At 44.9% G+C, this 27032-nt stretch overlaps 2 protein-coding genes across 3 annotated transcripts in view; one reads left to right on the top strand and one right to left on the bottom strand.

The window, feature by feature from the left end:
• LOC139055887 (plectin-like) overlaps positions 1-27032 on the bottom strand; it is a 295516-nt gene that overhangs the window by 134730 nt on the left and 133754 nt on the right. For both annotated transcript variants that reach the window (XM_070533491.1, XM_070533490.1), the window contains 3 exons: positions 15147-15310; positions 14692-14879; positions 29-188 (listed from right to left, as the gene is read on the bottom strand). In XM_070533491.1, coding sequence (XP_070389592.1) covers positions 29-188; positions 14692-14879; positions 15147-15310 — 512 coding nt within the window. The remainder of the gene's footprint in view (positions 1-28; positions 189-14691; positions 14880-15146; positions 15311-27032) is intronic.
• On the top strand, positions 17674-18327 carry LOC139056439 (uncharacterized). The gene has a single exon (XM_070534685.1). It carries the CDS (start codon positions 17674-17676, stop codon positions 18325-18327), a length of 654 nt encoding a protein of 217 aa, XP_070390786.1.

Genomic DNA, 27032 nt, shown 5'->3' with positions numbered 1-27032 from the left:
AGTGGTGATACTGCCGTGAGTGACATACCTCCGAGTCTAGCTGCAGGTGCGAAGCAGCGAAGAGCACGCTGGTCTTGAGGAAGGCCTGCAGCTTGGCCGACAGCTGGGCCAGGGCCTGGCCACTGCTGGCCCCCGTGGCCTCGGCGATGGGTCGCTCGAGCTGCGACTCTAGCTGGGACAGCCGCACGCTGCAAAGTGCAGGGTGCACATGCAGATTAGACCAGTTTGGTGCAGCAGGAAGCGGATCACTACAGAGAAAATGCAGGCACTTTTCGGGTTTCATGCTGAGACACCAGCATCTTTCATGTCACAGATTTCCAAGTGACTGGGCCCATTGTAGCACTCAAAGTTTTTTAAATGCTCTAAATTCAGTTTTTGGTTCCTTGAAATCATAATGTTGTCATTTTCAGCCATAAACAATTAATTAGTACCTGCAAATGCCATCGAAAACATCATGGCAAGATGGTGTGGGAACTTCCTAAGGCAGCATTGACACGTCTTTCATCCTTTTGTCTTTTCTGGCTTTCATGGCAAGAATGGCTTTTGGGTAGTAACATATGATTAATTTGACCTCTCGTTAATTAAAAAAAATGACTAATTCTGATACACCCTCTGGTTCTGGCAAGTGCAAGCTTTATTTAACGGCATTAAACTCCAGCTAATTCAGATAATTGGTTGTGAACTGGTTAATTCGTTAGATCCTCGGAGTGGGCCAAGTGCCGCAAGGGGGCAGAAGCGGTGCTGGTGTTCAATTGAGAGGCTATGGGAAGTCCACATTGCAAAAGTTATCAGCAGAAATCCCATGGGAATGCTTTGCGCCTCTTTCCATTCTTGTATTTAGCACCGCGCATGATGTCATCTTGGCCAAGTGCCTTCAGAACTGCCTGGTCTCCGATCCACGATAGTACCACTACCAACCACACATTCATCTGCAGTGGTTGTGGTGAGCAGTAGCTTCATTTTGATTCTCACAAATATGGTGTAAGCCTTTCGGGATGAAAAATTATTTACGACAGTCTGTGTAGTGGCGTCGAACCCACCAGCTAGATTCTGATGGACGATCAGTTGCCAACCAGCCCACTGGTGACAAAATAATTGGGATATGTGTGCAGTAATGAAGTCTGCTTAGATGAAGACCCCGTGAAATCCTAAGTTGTGAGCTTTCCCTGTACTACACAGTCCATGCCTGTTACAATGTATCCATACACAACATACCTTTGGATATAAGAGATTCCTCTCACTCAGTCTGGTCTGCCTATATTATCAATACGACAAATTCCAGTATTAACAGACTCTGCTTTAATGGCCAAATTTTGTCTATATGGTGCAAATAGAACTTACTTCACTGTGGTCATGTGTGCATGCGGCAGTGTACTGCACGCAACTATTTCCGGCTGTTTCCACAATTTGCAAGAATGTGCTTTTTCTTAACCATTACAGGGTCGAACGTTTTCCGAAGAACCGTGCCTCTGCAGTCAATTCTCTTTTTACTGCTGTTTCTAGAAGTAGGAGATGATTCAAAAATAATGAATGCCGAAAAAATTTATAGCAAGCTTTACTTTTAAAGCTTTTAGAGTAAAGCTTTACTTTAAGCGCTTTACTCACACCAACAGTATGCACACAAATATGCTATACAGTAAGAGATTGAGGAAAATGTCTAGCGAAATTTACGGCTAGCAAGTTATTGGCCCAAAATCAATGAAGAAACAACATGTCAGAAACAAGTAAGAAGAAACGCTTAAGCAGTTACAGCTAGAAGAGGCATCACGTGCGGTCACACCAAACAAATGCACACACCCCGGTGTACGTGAATACACTAACCATAACTGAAAGGGAAACACAACTGAAGGCAAAGAAAAACAAACTGATTAGTATGTCTGGACTATGGTTGCGCTGTGCTAACGAAAATGCAATTCTGGCAGCCGTAAGAAATGATAGCATCTCCGCCTCATATGCATTCGAAGTTGCGAACAAAACTTGTGCGACCGCATGTCGAGTGCTAAACAAGTCGAGCTGTGCTCACTAGTGGGGGGAAGCACACTTTGGGCAACTCCAAAGAGATGGAAGCCCCTCTCAACAACCAGTGGTGTAAAATGTGCACGAAATGTCAAACATCATTTAGGCATTGTACATGTACAGCAAAAACCCTCAAAGGGTAAAGGAAGGAATACAATGGCGGACGTCTTCCCGCAACAGCGCGCAGGGAGCTTTCCACTGGTGTATTCAAAACTCCCTTAGTGTACTGAAGACAGTGTCCTGCTGGCGGGGGGTTTCCATGCCAACCACATAAGCGGTCCATCACCATCTACTGCTGAGAAAGTGTAGCTAGGACTAACGGCTTCAAGGCAAAGCTGTCGCATACGGTGCTTAAAAAATAGGGGTGTGCGAATACTCGAATATTCAATTTTGAATCAAACATCTAGTATTCAATTTCTTGGATATTTGATTTTTTGAATAATTTGTGCCTACGCCGAATGACTCGGCCATGGTCGCTGCCTTGACGCGTGCAGAGTTACCACAGTGTGTGACACCTATTGCTGCAAGGTTCGACCAGGTCAGCCGGTCGAAACGATTAATGGTATGCAAACAGAGGGAACAAGAAAAGCAGTGCATGTGGAAAGCATGGAAGCATGTGTGGACATTGGGCCCGGCTAGCCACCAGAAAGTATGCTGATCACATTGAATACAAGAGTTCAGTGATACGAGACTCACGCAGTTCAAAGCTTTTTACTCACTTGTGAGCATACAGACTAACTTGGTACACATGCTCGCAGTAGTTGCCGGCTGGCCGACCGTGGACCCGAACATCACTTCAACGGCCGTCAATTTAACTGTTCATGTTATCTCATGACCGATCCCCTATGAACCTGTAGGAGCACATTAGCGACAAGCTTTCCACAATCGTTTTCAGCCAGCCATTACATCAGCCGGCAGAAATTTTTCGTCACAGCCATACTATTGCGTAGGCAGATGCACAGACACCACTGCTCGAGAACTGATGGAAGCCTTCGATGTTGTGTCAAGAGGCATGGCATGAGAACCATCTTGAAATATAGTGCAACGGGACAGTACAAAAGAAAGGAAGATGAACACAGGTGCACCTAACAACCGATTTTATTAAAGCCATACCTACTGGTATATATATTCACAAACGGCAGATTCACCGTTTCAAGGAAAAATTGAATTTCTTGAACATTAAGCAATTAAGCTCGGCACGAAAGGAATTTAATTTCTGCATTGTACAGAGCAGTCGATGTTTTGCTTACATATTCTTGACCGACTTTTCCGATAAAAAATGCCTCTAACATTTCACGAGCGGTCTTTTGCTTGCTCTTACCTAGGATTTTCATGCTACGGAAACGTGGTTCACAAGAGGGACAGCTGCTGCAATGGTCAGCAAGATGTGCTTTTTCCTTATTAGCTAGATTTCTTGGGTGCTCCTGGAGTTGGTCATGGATGCACTGCCCCGCCTGGCCAACGTACCGTATTTACTCGCATAATGATCGCACTTTCTTGTAAAAAAAATTGATGCAAATTCAGGGGTGCGATCATTAGGCGAGTTCAATTTCCCGCAAAAAGAAAAAAAAATTTTTTTTCATCCCGCGTTTGCTGCGGGATGACAAGTCAACAAGCAGGCAGCTGCTGCTGAACAGTGCGGGACACCAAAACAAGAATGGCGGTCGGCAGAGCAAGCCGAACGTGCAGAACGCATTTTTTTCTTCTTCTCGCGAGTACATTACGTGCATTAAAACTGTTTCTTTCGTGTCAGTAATACATAATATCGTAAACATCCGCAAGTTTGCGACAATAACATAGCCATGTTCACTTTGAGGGGACAGAAACAGACATGAGCATGCTTAGCTGCCAGTGACTTAGAAACACATGACGGGTATGCTGCAGGAACTGTGGCATTTGTCTTCACTACTATCCTAATAAGGCACGTTTCCACTAAAGGTGGGCGAATATGTTAGCTGTGTTACAAGCGTCGGCGCATGAATAGGATACACTTCAAACGTAACAGTGTAAACGTGGCTACTATCGTTGCCACTCGCGATTTGTTGCATGCCCACGAGTGCAGACGGAAATCGAAAGGCGCCTATTTTGTTGTTGTTGTTGACCAAAACCATTATGAAGACTACAAAAATAAAGCCAAGGTAAGTTTTGTTGTAGCTTTTTTTTCATGGAAGTGCAGAAAGAGATGAAAGGAATGAAATGGAGCTTCTGCTTCAGAATGTTTGGCGAGTGCAGACCGCTTTGTATGTCTTCAAGAGTCGATCGCGTGGCATTCGACAGACGGTAAGCGCGATCATCATTAGCTAGACTAGGCACACAACATATTGCTGTGACAAGTTCGGGGTGCAATCATTACACGGGAAAGAAAAGATCGAATTTTGACGACAAAATTCAGGGGTGCGATAATTACACGAACACGATCATTATGCGAGTAAATGTGGTGTGTACCAACTAGCCCAAGGCATGGCATGGCAAGAATTTCATTTTGGTCCAGAAAAACTAGGGGCCGAGGGCAAAAGCCCCCAGGCTAAGTCGGTGGCTCTACCCACGTAAGCACCGGTAGGCCAAAGGCTTTCCCGATGTCGTGAGCTCTCCAGACGGCCAGGAGTTGATCTTGGAGGACTTCGCTGGATATGCGCCGACTCCAGTCCTCCCCACTGTTGAGATCCGAAGCCCTTTGGTTGGGGCACAGCCAAAACATATGATCAAACAGGCACGGAGGGTGTCCACAACTTTTACATTCCGCGGGAAAATCCTGGTCAATTTTGTTAAGCACAATAGGTGTGGGATAAGATTTAGTTTGAATCATTCTTAATGTGACTGCCTGAGCTCGGTTGAGCTTCTGATGGGGGGGAAGAAAAAACCTCCTGCCGTCCCTATAGTGTGAGGTGATCTCGGGAAAAGTACTAAGTGGGTCTTTGTAGAAGCCGCAGTCATCTTGGAGAAGTTATAGACAGTATATCTGATGCACGGCATGTGAGATCTCGCACAGCAGAGTGAGCTTGCTCATTAATATCGCAGCCATTGGGGCTGACCGAGTGGACCTGATGAGCCGGAAACCAGACTAGGTGGGAGCGATCCAGTTGCTCGTAATTATGAGTACAGTAAAACCTCGTTAAACCGTACCCGCTTAAACAGTAGTTTCGGTTTAAAAGTAGTAAAGTCAATTCCCCGACTCAGCGGCCATTGAACATAATGTATTTTGTATCCGCATAAACCGTACCAGCTTATTGCGTACGCATCGGTTAAAACGTAGCGTTTCCACTTTTCGTCGCGCAAACACGGCGGTGCGTCGTCTCCATCGGGCGGCCCGGCAGAACAACAAGCCTCAGAGATCGGTACAACGGCCTCCAAGCGCCCTGTGCGTTTGCACGTGAAGCCGCATCAACATCAACATCATTTCGACGCCGCATGGACGTCGTGCCAGAGAGCGTTGCGGCGTCGTGCAAGCGAGGACTCGCGTCATGCCGAAGCTAGGATAAAAAAGACGCCGGGTGCTCAGCATAGACGAAAAATTAGACATCGTCCGTGATACCGAACGTGACACGAAGAAGTCGGCGCGGGCCCGCGACATGGATCTGCTGTTGACTACAGTGTGTGGCATGTGGAATGCGAAGTTGCTCGGCAGCGCTGCTGCGACCGCGAAGAGATGTCGGCTACGAGGTTCGACTTTTCACCATCGTTGCCGCTGTTGTTGCCGAAGTGTCAACTAGCGACAGTGATGAGGACGACACGGAAAGCGACAGCACGGGCTATTCGGGCCCGACAGTGGCAGAAGCTGCGCGTTACGTCAGCCTCATGAATGCGATCGTCGCAAGGAGAACAGGGGCGCGATAACGTAACTATTCCAAACGAAAAGTTTTCCGAACTCCGGCACCCGGCAATGAAAAAGGCGCCCCGGGACTTATGCAGAACTACTGCGCGCGTGCACGGAGAATACGTAATGCCAACGAGGAATCTGCCGTGCGAGTGTTTGCCGAGTGGAGGGGGGCTGGCTGAGAAGCTGGCACGCAGCTTCAGCAAGTTTGCGGCCGCCGCTGTCGTCGTGCTAGGCCGCTGCGACATCAAACGAAAATAACACTTACGTCCCGCGAAGTGAATAAATACTGCACGTTTTTTTCCCCTTTCATCGCACTCACTCCGAGTTCCGTTTTCGGGAGGTAAGTGGGCGATCTCATGCTATTTCGCTTAAACAGTACTACCGTTTAGTACGTACTTTTTCCGAGCTCCGGCCGACTACGGTTTAACGAGGTTTCACTGTATTAAGATTGTGTATAAGTAACCTGTGTGCTTCCATTGAGACGAAGCCGACTGAGTAGTTCCTAATAGCTGTACGGTAACCGGAGAAAATCGTGGAGCTTCTCCTCATTGTAATTGCAAGTGTTATGCTTGCTTCTTCAGCGGCATGAATTAAGCTCGTTCTTAGCGACGTCGCGCTTATTAATTTATCGTTCTCATCGACCACGGCAATAGCGTAGTGGTTGCCCGAACCATAACTAGTTGCATCAACAAAAAGGGCTGAGCTTTGTTGGTGGTGCAGTTTACCCAGAATGCATTTGGCCCTGGCGTCCCTTCTGCCGTTGCTGTGGACAGGATGAATATTTTTAGGTATGGGGTCCACAAGTAATTGTGTCTCCACCTCCTTGGGTATCTTGAACTTGAAGACGTCTCCTCCTCGAGGCAGTATTCCGACTTCATCTAGAATTTTTCACCAACTAGCCGAGCACTCGACTCTTTTAAAGGTAGTGCATTCATGGGCAACACGTCAATTTCTCTGCATGAAATTGAGAAAATGTTCTTCTGCGGCCTGTTGTAGTGGAACGTTCGTTGTTCTTTTGTTTTGGTACAGTGTGCTACCTCTTCCCGCATGAGCTAGTATGCACTTATACATATTGATGAGTATGACGAAAATAAATGTTGTTCAAAGTTTGTACTACTCCGTTTTCCTTAAACTCTCCTCCTTGTTTGGGTTGCGCATTTTATTCTTCATAAGAATTATGAATTAACTTGCCCAGCAGCAAGCTTTATTCGCCACACCATTGGCTACGGTCTAAGCCATCAAAATTAATCGCAGATGCCGTCATCAGGTGTAGGCAAATAAAGTTATGTTTTCATGCCAAATCAACGACATTGATTCACAGAGCGATTCACTACCCTCACAAAGCCAACAAACCGCCTCACCAAGGAAAGTGAGTGCACGGAACAACCATTCTTCCAGCGCCGACCGTGGTAGACCCACGCGGTGCCGATGGACCCTTGGAGCGATGCCGAGCGACGTGATGCGGTTTCCCCACTTTTGTCTGTCATGCCGGTTGGCCTTAATGAGTCGACGACAACCACAGAAACCACCTGACATGAAGGTAGAAAAAGCCTCCCTCCTGTTTTCTGGAAGAAAACTGGAATGGAAAACTTTCTAAGCAATAGAAGATTGCCATGAAGCACAGTATATGGCCCACTATAAAACTGAAAACCCCACTGGTATTTAGGACTACTTCGCTATTTCTTCAGCTTCAGAGTGGAAAGAAAGCACTCAGTTCTATTTGAAAGACCTTCTATCGATAAAAAGTATTTCCCAGACCTATGTATACAAACCGAGTAGTTATCAGTGCTGGCGTATGAATTTGGTTGTTCCCTCTAACAAGAGTAGCGCTTACTATACATGTTGGTTCCTAGGTACCTAGGTTACTGATATCTAGCATGATTCTTGCTTAGTAATGCGATTAGCCTCCTGAGCACGTGCAGCACTGTTTAGTGCACAAAATTTGGAAGCATAAAAGACAGCGTTACAATTTCTCACATTCAATATTTGATTCAAAATCTATAATTCGATATTTGCACACCCCTATTGGAAAAACATCGCTGACAATCGCAAAATACATCATTTCGATAATGCTTCATTTCTCATCGCATCAATTCTCGCAAAAACCAAGATAGGCTGCTATTTGCGGCGTGCAGACTGCGAGGCGGGTGATGCGGCCAGGCCGTCTCGCATGCAGTGCAGTGGCGGCCGGACTCGTGGAGTCCAACTTGCCTCGTACCATAGCTCTTGTTCGTGCTACAGACTTTGGCAGTGCGGTCGTCACTTGGTGCAAGACATAAAATTAAGACCCCAGTTTAATTCACTGGTCCCTGTTTTGGGTGAAAAATAAATTGTAGCCGACGCTTGTGTCACCGGCAGCTGCGGCGATGCGCTCAGGTCGGGCAGCGGCTGTTAAAAGGAGACGCACTCCTTGAAAGAACTTTTTTTTTAATACTCGTACTAGAGGTTTTCAAAATTCAGGCAATTATGGAGTTTTCTACACAAATTTCAAATATCTCTACTTTTTGCGTAGCTCTTATAGTTTTTCAGTTATGTGATGCACAATGGCACAACATAGTTATATTTGTGAACAAACACCTTCTTTATGTACTAAATTTTCACAAAAAGCATTGTGCTGTAGCTTGTTTCGCTCTTTGTAGATCACGAAGTCAGAGCCAAACAGCGTGCACAACTACTGTAAATATGCAAAAAGATTAGAGCATATCAACTAATTTCTTTTTTTCTCGAATCCCTGAGAATAACCTTTTACTTTTGCAACTACTGCTGAGAGATATTGCAATTTCATGTAGGTATCAGCACTGTACATGCCTTCAAGCTTGAGTATGTACACCAAATTTCATTTGAATAAGACAACCATAAATGTACAAGGTTAATTTCATGTGATTGTGAAACATTCAGTTGAGGAATCCTAATTTTTCTTCCATAGTTGCGGTAATCGTAGATGATGTTTGAATAGATATTGGCCCTTAGCGGTCTACAGAGAGCTAAATAAGCTACAGCACAAAGCTTTTTGCAAAAATTTATTACGCAATAAAGTACCCACAATATCTCTATATTTTGTAATTGTGTAGGACATAACTCAAGAACTATATTGGCTACATAGAAACTAATCACATACGTGAAATGTGCTTGTAATGCTCTATATGTGAGTGGATTTTCAAATTTCTAGTGCAAATATTTTTAAATGTTTTTTAGAGGAGCCCTTAGCTGGCTGGTGCATAAAGTAGAACCTCATTAATACATTAAGAGAAAAAAAATGTGAGAAAAAACACACCAGCTGAGAAAAAAACACACCAACTGAGAAAATGTACGATCCGAAGTGGGTAAACATTTGACACACCTAAGGGGGGACGTGGCTTTTAAAATCAACTTCCTTATTTCTTCATGTATTTTGATGAAAATGGCAAAAATGTTTAGAATGTCTTCCTGATGCTTCCATGAAAATTTCAGAGCGATGCCTCAAGAACATTTTATTGAATCTTATTGAACACAATTTTTTTTCCCTTGAACTTTCTGGAGAGCCTGGGGAACATAAAAACATGATAGAAGGCTTGTTACGTATTAACTGCATAGCTAAATTCATGCTGAAGGTCGTGACATTCTTGCTTTCTTTTTTCGCAATACAAATTTTTTGCAGTGCCATTTTTTATGTTACCTTCGCATCAAGCACACTTTCGGGGCAGACAAATAGTCATATTGTGAATAACAAAGGGTCGAGATAAGAAAGCGAGAATGTCCCGACCTGCACTGTAGCCCGAGGAATGTGACAAAAGAAATGGAGTCAGAATATTGATAAATGCACATTGCGTGCTTCTTGTGGACGATGCACGCAGGAGCCCCGACAAAGACGACGAACTCTATCTGGCTCTCGAGCTGTCAGCTGAACTGGCTCAGCACTGCATTATCCTTTGTAAGTCTTTGTAAATAGTTTCCAGTCCTTAATCCTTTGTTCACGTAACAATATGTTAAACGGTAACAAAGAAATCTGCCCCGGAAAATGAGCAGAAAGGCAAAGCACAGTTTTGAGAAAACAGCTCTCAAAGTTTCAACTTCTCTTCAGTTCTCTAAAAGGCACCAAATCTGTAGTCTTGGGGGTGTTTTGTGATGTGGGGCTTCTTGTACATGTGGACTCTGGTCTGGTGTGCCTTCATCACCCCTTTTTTGTATGGCATTCTTTACTGCTGCTCTACAAAGAGCATGGTGCCTGGGTTTCAAACCAAGTGAGGTGCTGAACTCTGTGTGGGCATGAATTTAGTTCCAGTGTTGTACCTGCAGGCTGCCCGATTGATAGCAGTCTCCAGTACAATCAGTGAGGCTTTTTTTTTTTTTTTTGCTAGAATTGACCAAGTTACTGAATGAAGGCTCTGAGTGTCAACAGCCCTCCAAGTCATCCTCACTTGACAATGGCTATGGAACTTAGGATCAGAGAGCCAATGATAGATATGCAGCTGCTAGGTGCTTTCCTAAAATTGTACTTTTGTATGATCCCCTAATCATTTCTGCAGCCAGGTGTCTGTGCCAGCCCAAGGGGCCTACTGAACAGAGTTCATGATGAGGTTATCTTTATGAAGGGGTCGTATGATAGATATTGTTAGGAGCTATCGTGACAATATGATAATAGAGTAAATGCGCAATGTGCTTGGTTGCAGGTCCAAGGTGTCAACGTGCGAGATGCCTAGCCGCAGATACAAGGAGTCGACGCTCAATGTGCTTAGTCGCGCAGTTCGAGGTGCCGACGCGCGAAATGTCTAGTGTTGGGCTCGAGGAGTTGACACTCTATGCATTTATTCGTGCAGTCCAAGGTGGTGATGCACAAAATGCACAGACGAGGGCTCGAGGAGTGACACTCGATGCGCTAATTCGCGCAGTCAGAGGTGCCGAAGCGCAAAATTCCTAGCTATGCACTCGAGAAGTCGACACTCCATGTGCTTATTCGCGCAGTCAGAGGTCCCAATGCACAAATTGCTTAGGCGAGAGTCCGAAATGTCCGCACACGATGTGCTTGATCGCCAAGTCGGGGGACTCCTATGCGCGAACTGCTTAGCCGCGGTACGAGGATTGCATACGCGATGTGCTTGGTCACAAATTTCGAAACACCAAGTGCTGAAAAGCTTAGCCGCATGCCTGAGGATTCTGTGCATAAATCTTGGTCGCAAAGTCTGCGTCACCGATGCTCGGAATGCTTAGCCGCAGGTCTAAGACGTCCACAGATGTAGGGACCGGCTACGCTACTGCGATGTCCACGTAGCGCCCATTTTGACACGTCCAGATTACGGAGAGTGGAGACTTCCAGGCTCGCAAGGTGCAAAGAGCCCAGCAGACAACATGAGCGCTGGACCAATGGCAAACCGTGCTGGAGTCACGTGGCAGGCACGGCCAATAGCAGACTCCGGCACCACCTTCAATCATTTACTTTTTGTGTGCTTGTTTCTGTATGAAGGAGATAGGTGAAATGGCAAATTTGAAGACGGAGAAATGCGCTTTCCAACGAGACCAAGATGGCGGCGCTCTGTTGCAGTGTTCCAGAGATATTGTGGCTTGAAAAACGCTACTTTCTTGATTTTCGCGAAATTTTTTGCCACCTTGGCTGATAAAACAAATTTTTTAGGGCCCTTCTACATGGTTTATAGTGTTCTACATGGTTTATAGTGATGATATTTCAGAATCAGATAGAGGATTAGTTATAGAACCTGAAAACGCTATTTTCAATAAATAGATTTTTTGGCCATTTTTCGCGGTGTGAAAGCCGCATCCACTCTTAACTGTAGTTGACATCCACGAAAGGAGAAGCGCGCAAATCGTTGCAGCACGATGCGCCGGCACACGCCGAGGTCGACGCACAACGAGCTGGATGGGGCCCGAGCAGCCTGAGATGGGCTCCGTCATTCTTGCGGCTTCAGTACACATACGTTAGCACTTCTCATAGTCCGCCTGGGTCAGTAGCTTTAAGAATGGGGCATTTGGTGGGAAGTTTTGACACTTCCCCCTCAGTGTGTTGCGGCATGAGGCGCCAACGTGCATCGAAGTGGAGGAGCCCAAGCAACTTGAGATGCATGTGGTCATATTAAAACTGATTGTGACAGATGGTGACGGGATACTGAAACGAAATCAAGCTGTGGGGGGGTGACGTCGAAATACGACGCCTACGATGCTGCTAGAGCGAAGCTGACCCACATGACACTCGCTGGTCACATTGTGCCACTTGCAGCAGGGAACGGCAGCACACTTGGGTTGTCAGCTATTAAAAGCTTGCAGTGCACCACCAACGGCAGTACGCCACAGGCACTGCAGGCCAGACGGGCAAAGGTGCTCGGCGCAACAAGGGTTGGCGGCTATAGCTGTGAATGCGGGGTGCGACAACCCGGGAGAATATTTGCTGGTACCGGAATAGGAAACCGAGTGCAATCGGTGTTTTCACATGAGACAGGTGGGCAACCATTGCCGGAAAGCTTCTGCGGGCGGCAGCTGTTCTTTTCGATTGCATAGGCCTCGCACCTTTTCTATTTGCATGGGATCTAACGGCCAGAAATGTATCATATGATTCAAGTTTGGCGATGTACAGTTTGTTATAACCGAAAGATGGCCTTTTCCAGAAACCAGCTTCCAGTGAACCAGTAAAAAAGAAGCGTAACTTGTCTGGGAAATCTTGTGTTCTCGATCGCAAACACAGGTGTTGGGAAATGGTACGATCGCATCGGTAAGGTTTTAAAATTGTGTATGCTCAGAGCTGAAGAGGTGCCACACAATCATAATTTCTCTTTAATATGGTGTGGACTATGAATATGTAAAACTCTTCACACAATACAAAAAAGGAGAGAGAGGTGCGAAAAAAAAGAAGTTATTTGCAGCGTTTATGATGAGCAGCACAGAAAACCCAGCTTCACTGCAGTACCAGGCAACTCTGGCGCTGCTACCAAAACTACCAAGTCAAGGTGTAAGAGTGCTACTGGATATACAGTACTAGTCCCAAACTTGATGCTCGTTTTATTGCATCAACATAAGAAAATAAAATTTTCCCTGTTCATGGTGTATTCTGGAAAACATGTACAGTGCTATTACGACTGAGGAGTCTCAATCTTGAAATTGTAAGGCAGCATCTATTCATCATGCCTCATTATGAATTCACTTTTGCTAGTGCACTGCCAATTAGATTAATAAACATTAACAGTTGAATCTTGATAACTCTAACTTAAATGGGCCCAAAAATTAATTCAATCTGCTCAAATCAGTTAAAAAGAAAGTTGTAATTAAAGGAAGCTAAAGGCACAACTAAAGGAATTAAAGAAGAATGTTAAATAAAAACTTTCAATTCTGCATCGTGCAAGAATAGCAGCAGTGTCTTTACAAACTTGTTGTCCATCGCCCAAACATATGAGTTTATAGGTGGGTGACACAGCGCACTGAGCTAACACGAATAACGAGTTCTGGAAGTGTGCTTTCGGGGTAGCACTGCATGTACTCTTGTGAACCCACACTTCTAGGCAAACTTTTTGCTGCTGTAAAGCTTCACCTCAAGGCAAAAGTTGCATATAATCCTCACCCCAACTTTACTGTTACATTATTTGAATAGTGGTGAAGGTTATGCGTGCTAAAATACGGTACAGTCAAAACCATCAATTCGATCGTCACGGGACCGACAGAAGTAATCAAATTAGTCAGTGGGTCGAATTAAACAAGGTGCAGAAGAAATGCTAAAACATACTGCTGATTCATTTGGCAGTACCAGGGTGTCTACTAAGTTGACATTTCCAAATTCCCTGAATTATCCAGGTTTTCCCTGAGTGCCTTTGCAAAATTCCCGGAGTGATGCAGAACTATGTTTTATGTCAAGATGGGCTGAAACCATATCGCCCGATGCTGTCACTCTCTAGTAAGCATATGAAAAAAATTTTAAAAAACAAACCACCCAATCCAATTTGAATGCTAAGGAGTAGTGCTCATCTTATTCAAAAAAAGAATAAAAGGAAGGGGTTAGTAAAATGCACAGCAAATAAAAGGTCTTCGAAAAAAATTGCAAATCCAGTCGGGCATTTTCAAATACAAATAAAAAGGAGCTGCATACAGAAGCGAATATTTTTTAGAGATATTTCCATCAACTGATAGCAAGCTCAGTGGTATGAGGCCCGAACTTTGTCACAATGGAGATTCTCTCTCAACAGCTCGTAAGTTAACCTCGACTGTCCTGACATACTCTCAGCCCATGCACAACGCCTCAGTGTTGTGTTTCACTGCTTTAAAGACTTTATTTTGGTTTAGACGAGGGACACCTGCATCTCGGCATCAGCCGACACTTCGTTTTTTGAGCTCAAGATGGCAGCAGCATGCTTCCTTTTTCGTTCATTCTCCAATGTGTAGGCCCTTTCTGTTCTTGTTTTCCTTCTGCCAGTTGTTCACCCCACAGACCATTTGACGCATCGTCTTGGTCAGTTGCACAGTCCACGTCCAATTTTTCGAACTCCCTAGGTGCTGAAAAACATTCGAAAAATTGGCCAGTTGGAAAAAATAAATGCATGTCATTTACTGCCCTTAAGGACTCCATCCGCCACAGGTACATTCGAAAACGCTCTTCGGGCCTGTTGGTACACGAATTAGGCATATTGGTGCTCCCGAGCTGTGCTCTTGGCATTGGCACAGACCATCAAACATCATGCCTACTAGTATCACACTTTGTAAGAAGGCCCTCTGTTCCATTTATGTTTCCAACAGTGTGGGTACATGTTTGATAGTAACCTGAGACTGTGCTTGCTTACACTCGAGGAAAGTAAGTAGCCACACATATTCTGTCAATGTGTCTACATTCAGGTTCATCTAGAATACAAATGCTGAAGAATGTATGACTTGGTGGACTAGCGAGGTACCTCTTCTGCTGGCACTTTGCAAACAGCTTGGCACAGCGCTGGTAGAGAACGCGCGAGGTCTCTAGGGCCGCTTCGAGGAGACCGCGGAGACGCCGCATCTCGGCCTCAGACTCCAGCTGTGCCTCGGCCAAGGTAGCACGCTCTGCCTGCAGGAACTCGCAGCCTTCTCGAGCCTCACCAAGTTGAACCTGCACATGACCAATACATTCAGCTGGTACAACGTGCCTCTTCACTTGTTTCTGGGAAACAATTTCAAGCGTGTCATCTCCCTCACTGGGGTCCAGATATGTAAAACAGGAGAATGCCAAGTGGCACGAACTTTACTTTTTCGAGTTTCCCATTTCCGATTGCAAAACTCAGGTAAATGCACATCCAATTAGCACTGACTGTGCTGCCCAACCCACCAAAAAAGCACATACTATGTGATACTATGCACTGCAAGTGGCGAAGATCACCTGCAGGTCATGCACGTGAGAGCGCAATGCTTCGTGGGTCGCTCGTTGAGCCTCCATCTGCAGCTGGTAGTCGTGCAAGGCGTCTCTGCATGCCGCCACCTCTCGTTCGCTCTGTGCCAGGGCCTCGGACAGGCGGTCGCACCGGCCCCGTGCACGCGATAGCTCTGCAAGCGGACAAGCAGGCACCCATCCTTGGTACTCTCCCAACAAGTGTAGTTTGTAGTTAGGTAGCGCCCAACATGCCCTGTTTTTCTTTTTCTTTGTGCTTGTTGCAGCCCCTTATTGGGAACCATTTAATCCACCAATGATTGCAGTTTCTCGAGCCTACATACAGAACATCATGTTTCTGGTGGCGTAGTTGAAGGAACTTGTTGCGGCACAAAGCACAGAGAGGATGGCAACGTTTTCTCCACAAGCAACCCCATGCTAAGCAACACCAGCAAAGTGCAATGTACGTCGCGCACGAAACCCAAGACAATCCTGTGCACATTCGGACGAGTTGCACCCCCCGTGAGGAGAACAAGCAAATCTGGAGCACCTTGTATATGAGTACTCTATCCTCGGCGATATTTGGCTCAAGGCAATTGAAAACACTTTCATAGAGTGATAATAATAATAATACATGGGGTTTTACGTGCCAAAACCACTTTCTGATTATGAGGCACGCCGTAGTGGGGGACTCCGGAAATTTTGACCACCTGGGGTTCTTTAACGTGCACCTAAATCTAAGTACACGGGTGTTTTCGCATTTCGCCCCCATCGAAATGCGGCCGCCGTGGCCGGGATTTGATCCCGCGACCTCGTGCTCAGCAGCCCAACACCATAGCCACTGAGCAACCACGGCAGGTTTCCATAGAGTGACTACCACATCCCTTTAATGAGTGAATTCGCTTCACAGGACAGTTAAAGAAAGAATCCACATTAGGTTAGTTAAAGTGAATGTGATTTTAGTGTTCAGAAGAAATATACAGTTAAACCTCAAAATAATGAACTTCAATATGACGAAACTCTCAATATAATGAAGTACTGTCTTTCGATCATTTTTCTTTTTTAATTGAACACCATGTGCTTAGAACGGCGACATAACGTAGTGTGTTTGTATTGAATTTAAATATGACAAAATTTCACTGCCCCTGCAAAGGAATACCGAGACAATCAATGGAAACTTCTGTTCACGCAAACAATGAAATGTTTGAATTAAAAGCGGTTGCTTGCGAAATCCACACCTCTCAAATAATAGGATCCTATCGCACCTCATGCACTGTGGGTGAGAGCAAAAGCGGGTGAGGGTGAGCCGATAAGAATGGCGACTGGATGAGTGCTCGAGCAAGGGGAAAGGGGCGACGGAAGCCAGCTCCAAGTGATGCGATCAAGCAGGTGCGAGGGGGGGGGGGGGGGGCAGGTTGCCGCGTGTCTCATTCAAGCATGGGCTTTGCATGGCTCTAAGCAAGGCTGACTGCATTTGTAGCTCCCACACCTCATTTCTGTCACTGCTAATGTATCGCGTGCTAATAGTATCAGTAAGTGTGGCAAGGCGCATCTTCCTGTGCACTCTAAAGCCTGTCGTTGTACGCCATGCTTTGAACAAGTATTGATTCTTGGCAAAAGTAGGGACCAAACTGCAAGGGAGTTGTTGGAAGCGTTCTATATTAAAAAGAAAAGGTCTGATTGTGTCAGCGATACATCTTATTGTATTATATTCTGCAGAAATGAGCTTTATCCAAAGTATGTTATCATGACAATGTTGTTCTGTCACACCTTGGTTCCCTGCGCATGAGCGGAAGTTGGCTTTTCTTCTATACATTTTTTCAAGCTGTCATTAAACAGTTGGTAGTTTGGCGCTTCACTGTCTTCCTTTCTTCTGTCCTTTTTCAAGAAATGTATTTTGCGCCACAAAGCATACCTAGGAAATGCCTCTATTTGCTGAGGGATGCCACGAAAGAAGACCTTCTGTCTCAAGACTTTTTCATCGAGCTTGATGAAAACTGCAGACCTATTCTCAAGAAGGACCATGAATACTATATGCAAGTGCTCAACAGGATGGGCGTGACCAAGACCCAGTGGGCAGACTTTGTAGCGTTTGGACCCCACTTCCTCATTGTACAGAGGTTGCGTTTCTGTAAGGAAGAATAGAAGGACATGGAAAGTGTGCTGGACAACTTCTATATTGACACTTTTCTGCATTTTGTAGTAAAGCAGCAGAAGGACTGAATACAACATCATTAGACTCGCTTCAACAGACCACAGGAGTTGAAAAATGTCACTGTTCATATTCTAGAATTAAAGGGCCTTGCATGTCACTTAGCACTGCACAGACTGACCATATCTGATTGATCAGTGGGCCAAGGGACAGGAGTATGGGGCAGTCAGAGATGTGAAAGAACTTGAAGCGCTGTATTCGTCGCCTAACATGGACGCGTCAAGATACAATGTCTTGTGTTTCCTTGATATCTTCCTCTTCGAACTGGCCCATATTGCACGTGAAAAACAGCCGTCCGATCGAGAGCTACTCACTCGGCTTCTTGCAATGGAAAGTAAGATTGACTCTCTCCTGGCCTTGTCTGCCAAGCTTGAGCCTCTCGAATCATCCGTCCAACTACTCTCTGATAAGTTTGACGACTTTCAGACACGCCTTCTTGCCCAAGAAAAGTTAACCAAGGAAGTTACGAAGCGAGTTGAACAGCTCGAGAAGGGGAAAGGGGCCAGCGAAATTGCACAGCTCAACCTGGATATACATAATCTAGAGCGGCGCAGTCGTCGTCTGAACATTGAATTTCACGGCATCGCAGAGTCTGATGACGAAGACTTGATGAAGAAGGTTAACGACATAAGTACGACACTGGAGCTTAAGCCACTGTGCTCGAGTGACATAATAGCCATTCACAGGCTTCCTGCTAAGCCGGGTAAAACACGGGGCGTAATTGTTAGCTTCGCAAAATCAGAAATTCGCGATGCTTGGCTGGAAAAAAGGAAGGCGTTACGAGACGCTAATACCAACATGTTTATCTGTGAAAATCTGACTCGTTTCTCTCGTACTCTTCTGGCAAGTGCAAAATGCTGGGCGAAGGAATCTGGCTACGCGTTCGTTTGGCACACGAATGGAAAAGTACTTGTAAGAAAACAGACCGGCGCACGTGCAGTTGTTGTCAGTGATAAGGACGATCTTGCAAACCTGAAATGATAGCATAGTCCTCTGCTATACTTGCATGAAAGCGCCACACCATTCATGTCAAATATCGCTTATCATACTGTGCAGCTGAAGGATGAGCAAAATCTTTCAATATTTCATTTGAACTGCCAAAGCTTGCGAAATAAATTTGATGAGGTTACCTTATTTTTATCGAGCCTAAACCATGAATTCGATTTCATTTGCTTTAGTGAGACATGGTTCACACCGGATGACTGTTTTTTACTACCTGGATATGACTGTGTGTCAGCCTGTCGTTCATTGAAGCGTGGAGGTGGCGTTGCCCTGTATGTCCGTTCGGATCTGCCGTACCAAATTCCACCAAATTATAATATTGTGAACGAAAATTTAGAATGTGTTTTTATTCACTGCTTTAACATAATTCTTGCTGTCGTGTACCGCCCGCCATCTGGGTGTATAAGTGAATTTATGCAGTTTGCAGAAGAAGTATTTGTGCACAGTATTGAAATCAACCGTGAATGTGTTTTTGTCGGCGACTTTAATATAGATGCTTCTGAAAATAATGCTACCTTCTTGCATTTCAGAGAACTTTTCGAATCATATGGTTGTACAAATGTAATTAACGAGCCTACCCATGTCACCTCAAGTACTGAAACAATATTAGACCTGTGCATTACAAGCTTTTGCCCTGATGAAGTGAAGTCAGGTGTAATCACTTGTGACCTTACCGATCGTTTACCAATTTATTGTCTAATACCATCGAAACAAAAGCGTACATTAGTAAAAGAAACACTAGTTAGAGACTACTCGGAACAAAACATGTTAAGGTTTAAAGAACTCATGGAACAACAGAAATGGGATAGTGTCATAAAAGAAAACGATCCAAATATTGCTTATAATGTCTTTCTGAAATGTTTTACTTCTGCCTACAATGCCTCCTTTCCGCTAAAAGCCCCCTAAAAAACACAAAAAAACAAGAAAACCTTGGATATCACATGAATTATACACCAGAATTAAACAAAGGCAGAGACTTTTCCAGAAGTTTTTAGACACGAGATGTGAAGGTGATCTTCAAATATTTAAGAAAGTGAGGAACAAATTAAGTGCTGATATCAAAAAAGCAAAACGAGAATTCTACATGAAAAAATTTTCTGAAATTGTGGGAAATTCTCGTCTTGTATGGAAAACGATCCGGGATATTATAGGAAAGACAAGTTCGCCAAAACGTGTTTTGTATGAAAGTGAGTCCATGAGTGACATTGAGGTCGCAAACTTGTTTAACGAACATTTTATTAATGTGGGTGCTTCAACAGATGACCGCGCCAAAATGCCTTGTGAACATTTTGTGAAAACACATTGTCAAAATACTATATTTATGTCACCCACTGATCAATATGAGATAACTGATATCATATTGGCTTTGAAAAACGATTGTGCTGCTGGAGCTGACGATATTAAAGCTAGACCACTGAAAGCTGTCGCGCCGATGGTAAGCATCCCGCTTATGCACATTCTCAACCTTATTCTTTCAACCGCAGTGTTTCCAGACGCAATGAAGCTAGCCCGTGTTGTCGTAATACATAAAGGTGGTTCCGTTAAAGACAAGAACAATTACAGACCAATATCAGTGCTTCCTATCTTTGCAAAGATAGCGGAGAACATAATACATAAAAGACTTTCTGGCTTTCTGACGGCAAACAATATAATAGTAAGCGAACAATTCGGGTTTAGAAAAAACAAGTCGTCTGAAAGTGCCCTTCTTGAAATAAAGGAGCACATACTAGACAACATCGAAAAGAAAATAGTTACCCTGGGAATATTTCTGGATTTTAGAAAAGCTTTTGACTGTGTCCAACACGATGTGCTCTTAAAGAAATTGCCATTGTATGGAATACGGGGTAAAGCTTGGTCTTTGATAAAAAGCTACTTAACTTCGAGAGCTCAATTCACATGCATAAATGGCGTAAATTCGGACTTAAAATTTGTAAAATTTGGCGTACCACAGGGATCATTACTAGGACCAACGTTATTTTTATTATACATTAACGATATTGTAAACATTAACAAAAATACAAAGTTAATTTTAAACGAAATACTTACTCTTCCGGCCGCGAGGACACCACCCGACTATAAACTGGGATTTAAAATTTCAAAACGTTACCATCGAACAATCTGTATCAGTTAGATTTTTGGGGGTGACATTTCAAGAAAACCTCTCATGGACGCCTCACGTTGACAAGCTCCGAAGTGAGCTAGGGCGAGCTGTTGGAATCTTAAATAAAGTGAGATATTATATCCCGTCTGCGGTGAAAAGGCAGATATACTACGCGCTATTTCATTCCCGGTTATGTTACTGTTTCTTAGTATGGTCAACAACGACTAAGACCAACCTAGACAGTCTTTTTTGTTTGCAAAAGCGAGCGGTGCGTGCAATCGGAAATTTAGAACTTTCTGAAGACACTACACCCTTTTTTAAATCTAATAAAATACTGCCTATTCATAAATTGTATAAATACAACTTGGCCCTGGAAATATTGCATCAGCACCAAACAACACCTATTCAAACCAAATATCAAGTGAAACCTGGTCCGTACAGCCTACGAAAGAATTTAATACCCAGGCCACGTTCTCGTACAAAATATGGCGATCAAAAACTAAGCTTTACGATACCAGACCTTCTCAACGAATATCCGGAATTTGCTGAAGCGCTCGTTACAGCTACCTCAGTGCACATTTTCAGAAAAATGCTCAAAACTTTTTTCCTTAACACAGACTAAAAATCCTGCAGGTCTGATCCCAGTTGGTTTCCTCTTACTCTGTGTCTTGGCTTTTTATTGTTAAAGTCCGATATATTTTCTGTACTAAGACGATAGTTGCGACACACCTGTACAATGTATCTAATTATATGTGTATTTATGTTATTGATGTGTATGTGTATTTATGTAATTATGTTACTGATTTATGTTATTGAAAAGGAACACTTATTGAGGTTTAAGTTCTACCGTGTTCCAAATTGAGCCTATTGTAGTGAATACTTTTGTTATTATTGTTCTTGTGTGACTGCTGCTGCCAAGGGTGGCGAGGCCCAGTCAGGCACGTTCAGTGCCTTTTGTCGCGTCCCCCAAGGCATTTCTGTAAGGAATGTCTTAAATAAATGAATAAAGAAAGAAAGAAAGAAAACTGGCCCTGTCTTAGGAATGGCGGAATATTAAGGTCAACTCCTTTTTCATCAAGCAGGTCCTTGATTTTGAAGCCTTTATCAGCTATGATAGAGTCTAAAAAAGAATATTCCTGGTCCAGAAATCCACCTCGAATGACTACTACTTTATCGGACAGTGAGCCCATGCAAAGTTACGAAGCAAAAGTTAGCGGACCATCTGCATTGATACGCCAACAAGGGTCTTGACAGTGCTGGGTGAATTATAATTTGAGTACGGTAAGTTCCTGACTGCCTTACAAAAGAACTAGGTACCTCGCACCTGATCTCTGCAGCATCGATAATCACTCTTCTGGAGGGGTACAGGTTACTGAAATCAGCAGGCACATAGCAGTCAATCACACTTCGGGGTGCCCACAAAGGTAGTTTTCCCAGCTGTAGATTCATGAAGTTCACTCAAGTGGAGAATACCCTCGACACTGTGCTGGCAGAAATCCCAAAAATGTGTCCAAGGTGCGGGTGAAACAATCCTGTTTTGAGCTTCACTAGCATGAGGAACAACTCTTCCTCCAGTAAAAGCTTTCAAGGACGACCCCTGGCATCATTAGGCTGGCATTCTTTCTTGCTATACACATTGCATGAATTTTAACCTGGTTTTAGCAATAGCAGCAGCTTCTGAACATCTTAGTAGTTTAGTCCCGTGTAAGACTGCATGCTAATGTCGACATTCCAGAATTGTCAATAGTGAATAAACTTTTAAGTTGCCTTTCATTTAGAGCTTGCACTTCTTGTAGTTGCCGAGTGGTTACTTCATGCTGCTGCTGAATATTTCCATTCTGTGCAGCAAGCTCCGAATTTTTCTCTTTTTCTGCAACAAGTTCATCTTTCAACTTCTGTATAGAACTCTTCAGATTTGCTAAATAAGCATAGAGACCTTTATGTTCTGCACACTTTGCCTGAAGCTCCACCTTGACGATGAGGCACAAGGAACAAACTTAAGGTTCCAGATGTGATGTTGGCTTAGCAGGCAAGTCCACTGGCTGGTCTGCCAACTCCATAGATTCGTAGTCGCAATGGCTTGCAGGAGCTTCATCATCTTGATTGCTTTCTTGAACACATGTATCATCTGACCCTGCTGCGCTTGTCGTATTTTTTGGGCACTGTTGATGCACTGCAGTAGCCGCTGCTTTGCAGGCCACCGTTTGTTCGCTGGTTTTGAAAATGAAAATTCGAATAGAACTGCATTTTCTTTCAAGAAACGTTGGCCACTTGCAACATTACAGATGAAATCATCTGGCTTGAAATGTTTTGAGCATACCCTAGTTGATTGCTCAATCACAAAATTAGGGCCTGGGTCTCTGTTTATGGGAACAACCCGCTTCTTCAGCGGTAGACTGTCTTGGGGAAACTTGTGATAAGACACCTCCGTAAGAAATACATGGCATTAGCAATGATGTAACAATGCCTTTTTCTTTCTAATCAATTATCTTGCATGCCACAAATGGTTCAGTATTAATTTTCAGTTGACCAATATCATAAAAAAAGAAAAAAAAATCTCCTCTGCATTCTTTGATTTCAATGAATGTTGGCTTCCTTTGCAGAAGGAAAACATTTGCTGTATGCGAAATTGACAGATTACGCAAGTCACCAAAGCATGTCGATGTAAGCGCGTGCAACCATACAATAACGATGTCACAGAGTTTTTGTGGTCAAAGCATCCTGCCGCTGATTGCGAGGTGGCCCGAAGAACATTTCCTGCGACGATCGCATCTATATATGTGAGTGACACAAATAGGCATGCTGTGTGACGGCAGTGCAACGTTATTCCCAGCTGTGGTAAACATGTATCGGAAACATACAATGTTTCTTGCAGCCTCAATGCAGCTCCAGGACCCTAATGCACGAAGCGTGCGCTATATTAGGCCGGGTATGCAGGAGTGTCATTTACCTGCATACCCAGATAATTTAGTGCTTCGGTGCTCTGCTTTCAGCGCCTCACGAAACGCGCAGAGATAGAGAATTTCATCAACCTGTTATTACTGCGCTGTGTCTCGTTTTCAGAATAGATAACTCCAGAAACTCCAATTTACAGTCGATCTGAAAAAAAAAAAAAATGACACAAGTTTAAACTGTGATCCGCGGCAAAACGCAACACGAGAAAACATGCATCGAGTGTTTACGGTACGCGAAAGAGCAAATGCAGACGTATGTTTTCGCCATTCCCGTCGCGATATCCGTGCTGGGGACATTGTGGAACAGCAGGAGTTGACCATTGTGAAGAGATCCAGATGACACCAGAACCAGGAGTGCCAGTACCCAAGGCAGGCTAGCTCGGAGTAGCACTGTTTATCCATGCGCCGACCGATTCGGGTGTCTTTCTGGCCTCCCCTAACATGGCGCTTGTGCGCTGTAGTTCCCGTGGCTGCCACAGGTGGCGTATTTTTGCATAGGGTCTATTGCAGGCTGCATGTTGATTGCACTGTGAACCTGAAGGCATGGATGACCTAGGCCATACTTGACAGCTGGCTTGAGGCCTTCCGATGTTGACATGTGAAAGGCACAGGTCGGTGCACCTTGTTTTGGATAATTGTAGCGCCCATCGTATTGATGAGGTGGAGCTCAGAAGCTTGGAGGAGCCGACTTGGAGCACCGGGTATGTACCACTCGGTCTGTTCTAGTCTCCAAGGAACCTCTCTGATGCCAACTTGAATCACTGAGGTTGCATGCCAGTAGGTGTGTGCCGCTATTCAATGAACGTCTTTGAGGCCCACTTGGGTAACTAGGTATGTGCCACTAGGGATGTCCTGCTCTATGGCGATGAAAAAGGTCCCTTAACTTTCCTCGATGTTGAGTGGAATTGAACCCATGTTGCAAGGGTTCCTCAAGGACGGCAACCCGACACATTAGCAGGCTGTGCCACAGATGCACCGGGTATGTGCCGCCTTCAATGAATGCCTTTCATGCCAATGCTTTATCAAGCTACACCATAATTTCAGTGGGTATGTGTCACCATTCAGTGAACCTTTTGCCAACTCAGGTCACCAAGCGTGTGCCGCTGAGTGTGCAGTGGCACATACTTTTCGAGCGCCCTGCAGGCAGGCTGCCCTGGCTGATGCATTCGCAGCCTGTTTCTGCAGCCACTTCCAGTCTACTGCACGAACTTCCCGTCATCAGCCCGATGTGGGCACTGCCTACGCAGCACCCAAACGCTGCAATTTGCAGAATGGAGCCGCACAGGCCGGGGCCGCCTATGTTGGTATGAGGCTCATCCAGCTCGAGTCGAGGATCAATGTAAATGATAATGCGATGCGGACCGAGGAAAGAGCAACAAAAGCAGCGTGTATTTGAGAATGTGTGTGAACATCGGGCCGATTAGACGCTGGAAGGCACACAGATCGTGATGAATCTAACCCATATGCTTGATCTTGAGACCAATCACTGATAAGCCACCCAGACAAACATGCAGTCAAACCCATTTATAATGAACTCGATTCTGCAAAAAGAGCTTGTTATATCAATAGCTCATTAGATATGAACTCTCCCTTAAAAACACAAAAAAGTTAAGGGCACTGAAGCTGGCGTCGGCAGTAACGATTCGCAGCACTTTGGTCTGAAAACCAGACTTTCAGTGTCATTTTTGTTCCTTGTGCATTCTCCACACCTAGCTGCAAATTTCCGTTAGAAATGTGAGAACGAAATGTGGTATCATATAGCTCTTCCAAAAGAGCTTGTGATATATTTTACTACCAAGGGGACATGGCTGTATTCCGCACAAGAGAGCAAAGCTTTCTAGATTACTGCAAAGTTGCCGGGACCCTCCCAATTTCAAAATTTTTGAGAGGCGGCAAATCTCACCAAAGCTGACAATGAAACGGCACCTGCTCCTTCCCATCATTGCCGACTGCGGTCAACTCGCACAGCTCCGATGATGACTCCGCACGGAGCGGCGATCAAATGACAAGATGCGTGGCCCGCACTTTCATCTGCCATGCTGACTGGCCGTACTAGAACCGAAGTTGGGCAAGCTCTTCAGTATTTTGGAGGAAAACTGGAAAGCAGAAATTGCTACGCAATGAAGGATTGCCATCAAACACAGGTCCAACATTTAAGTGAGAACCGCGTCGGTTTCAGTACACCAAAATGTCAGTAATTCTTTAGCTTTATGGTGAAAAAAAGCAGTTGATACTATTCAACAAAAATATTTTCCAGATCTTTATGTACTAGAACTGAGCTGTAATCAGTGCCAGCATACTAATTTGGAGTTCTCTTTATTAAGAGTGGGCCGTACTGCATGTGGTGACACGGCATGCGAGCGTGACGCGTATGCATGTCGGAAGGAACAGTCGACGAGCCGCGCTCCAGGTGACGAAAGGGAAAGTCCCCTGCTTATTGTGCTGGCCGATAATATACATTCCGGGGACGTCACGTGTCACAAGTAGCTTGGCACTCGCAGTGGTCGTCCAGCTATCTGTTGTGATATTACACGCCGCAAACAGGCAGGCGATAACAGCACATCCCTCTTTTTCAAGCACAGGAACATTCGGACATACATTGTAGAGAACATGTTACACCAGAAAAAAACGAAATAGCAAACCACTTAAAGTCAAGTCGTATGGATTTCTTCACCACACAAGAACATTCGAAAATACAAGATAGAGAACATATTTTGTACCAGAAAAACACTGAACACTAAACACCAAAGCACTACTCATCAAAGCCCAGTCGGATGGGTTTCTTCAACCGTGTTACAGTGGGAGTGGGGTCACCACTGGCCACAGCGCGAGTTGGAGGCCCCGCTGAATCTGTTGCAGTCACGCCATCTGGGCTATAAGCCAATTGTGCCGCGCTCTGCTGCTCCGCGGTTTCTGGAAATTCGTAAGTTTCCATGTGCGCCCTTTCTTTTGGGAGACGGTTAAGCATTCTCCTGTTTCGGCGGAGGCAAACGCCGTCATCTGTTCGCACTACATATGACCGCAGTTTCGGTGCTCGTGCGAAGACTGTGGCCTTGGATTGCATGTCTGTCACCCAGACCAAGTCATCTGCTTCTAGCTCGGGAAACCGTCTGGCCCGATGGCGTCGGTTGTAGTAGCGGCATTGCCGCCGTCTCACCGTCTGGTCTCTGGCCACGACTTTCGGGCTGCTTTTTCCCGGATTTCGATGACATGGTAGCATTGGGACTCTTGTCCTCAGTCGCCTACCCATAAGTATTTCCGCAGGACTGACCCCAAGAATGCCGGGCATCGCCCTGTAAGCCAACAATGCCAGATAAGGGTCTTTAGACTTGAGAAGGAGGTGCTTAACCGTCTGAACCATTCGCTCTACTTCCTCGTTGCCCTGCGGGTGCCTCGGACTCACGGTGACATGGCGAAACCCGTAGGACATAGCGAACTGTTCAAACTCAGTTGCCACGAACTGAGGACCGTTGTCGGTCACTACGCACTCGGGGATTCCATGCCTAGAAAAAAAATACTTTTCAGTCTATCAATGACCGTTCCCGACTTTGTGGAAGGACGAATGGCTACCTCAGGGTAACGTGAAAGATAATGCACGGCGACAAGATATGCCTGGCCGTTGATTACGC

This window comes from Dermacentor albipictus, chromosome 2 (assembly GCF_038994185.2).
Source record: "Dermacentor albipictus isolate Rhodes 1998 colony chromosome 2, USDA_Dalb.pri_finalv2, whole genome shotgun sequence".
NCBI lineage: Eukaryota > Metazoa > Arthropoda > Arachnida > Ixodida > Ixodidae > Dermacentor > Dermacentor albipictus.
Note: the sequence above shows the minus strand (reverse complement) of the source record. Positions and strands in the feature narration are given on the sequence as shown.

What these genes read in the sequence shown, in the direction of transcription:
- LOC139056439 (XM_070534685.1), top strand. Translation starts at nt 17,674, where the DNA reads ATGGAAAGTAAGATTGACTCTCTCCTGGCCTTGTCTGCCAAGCTTGAG.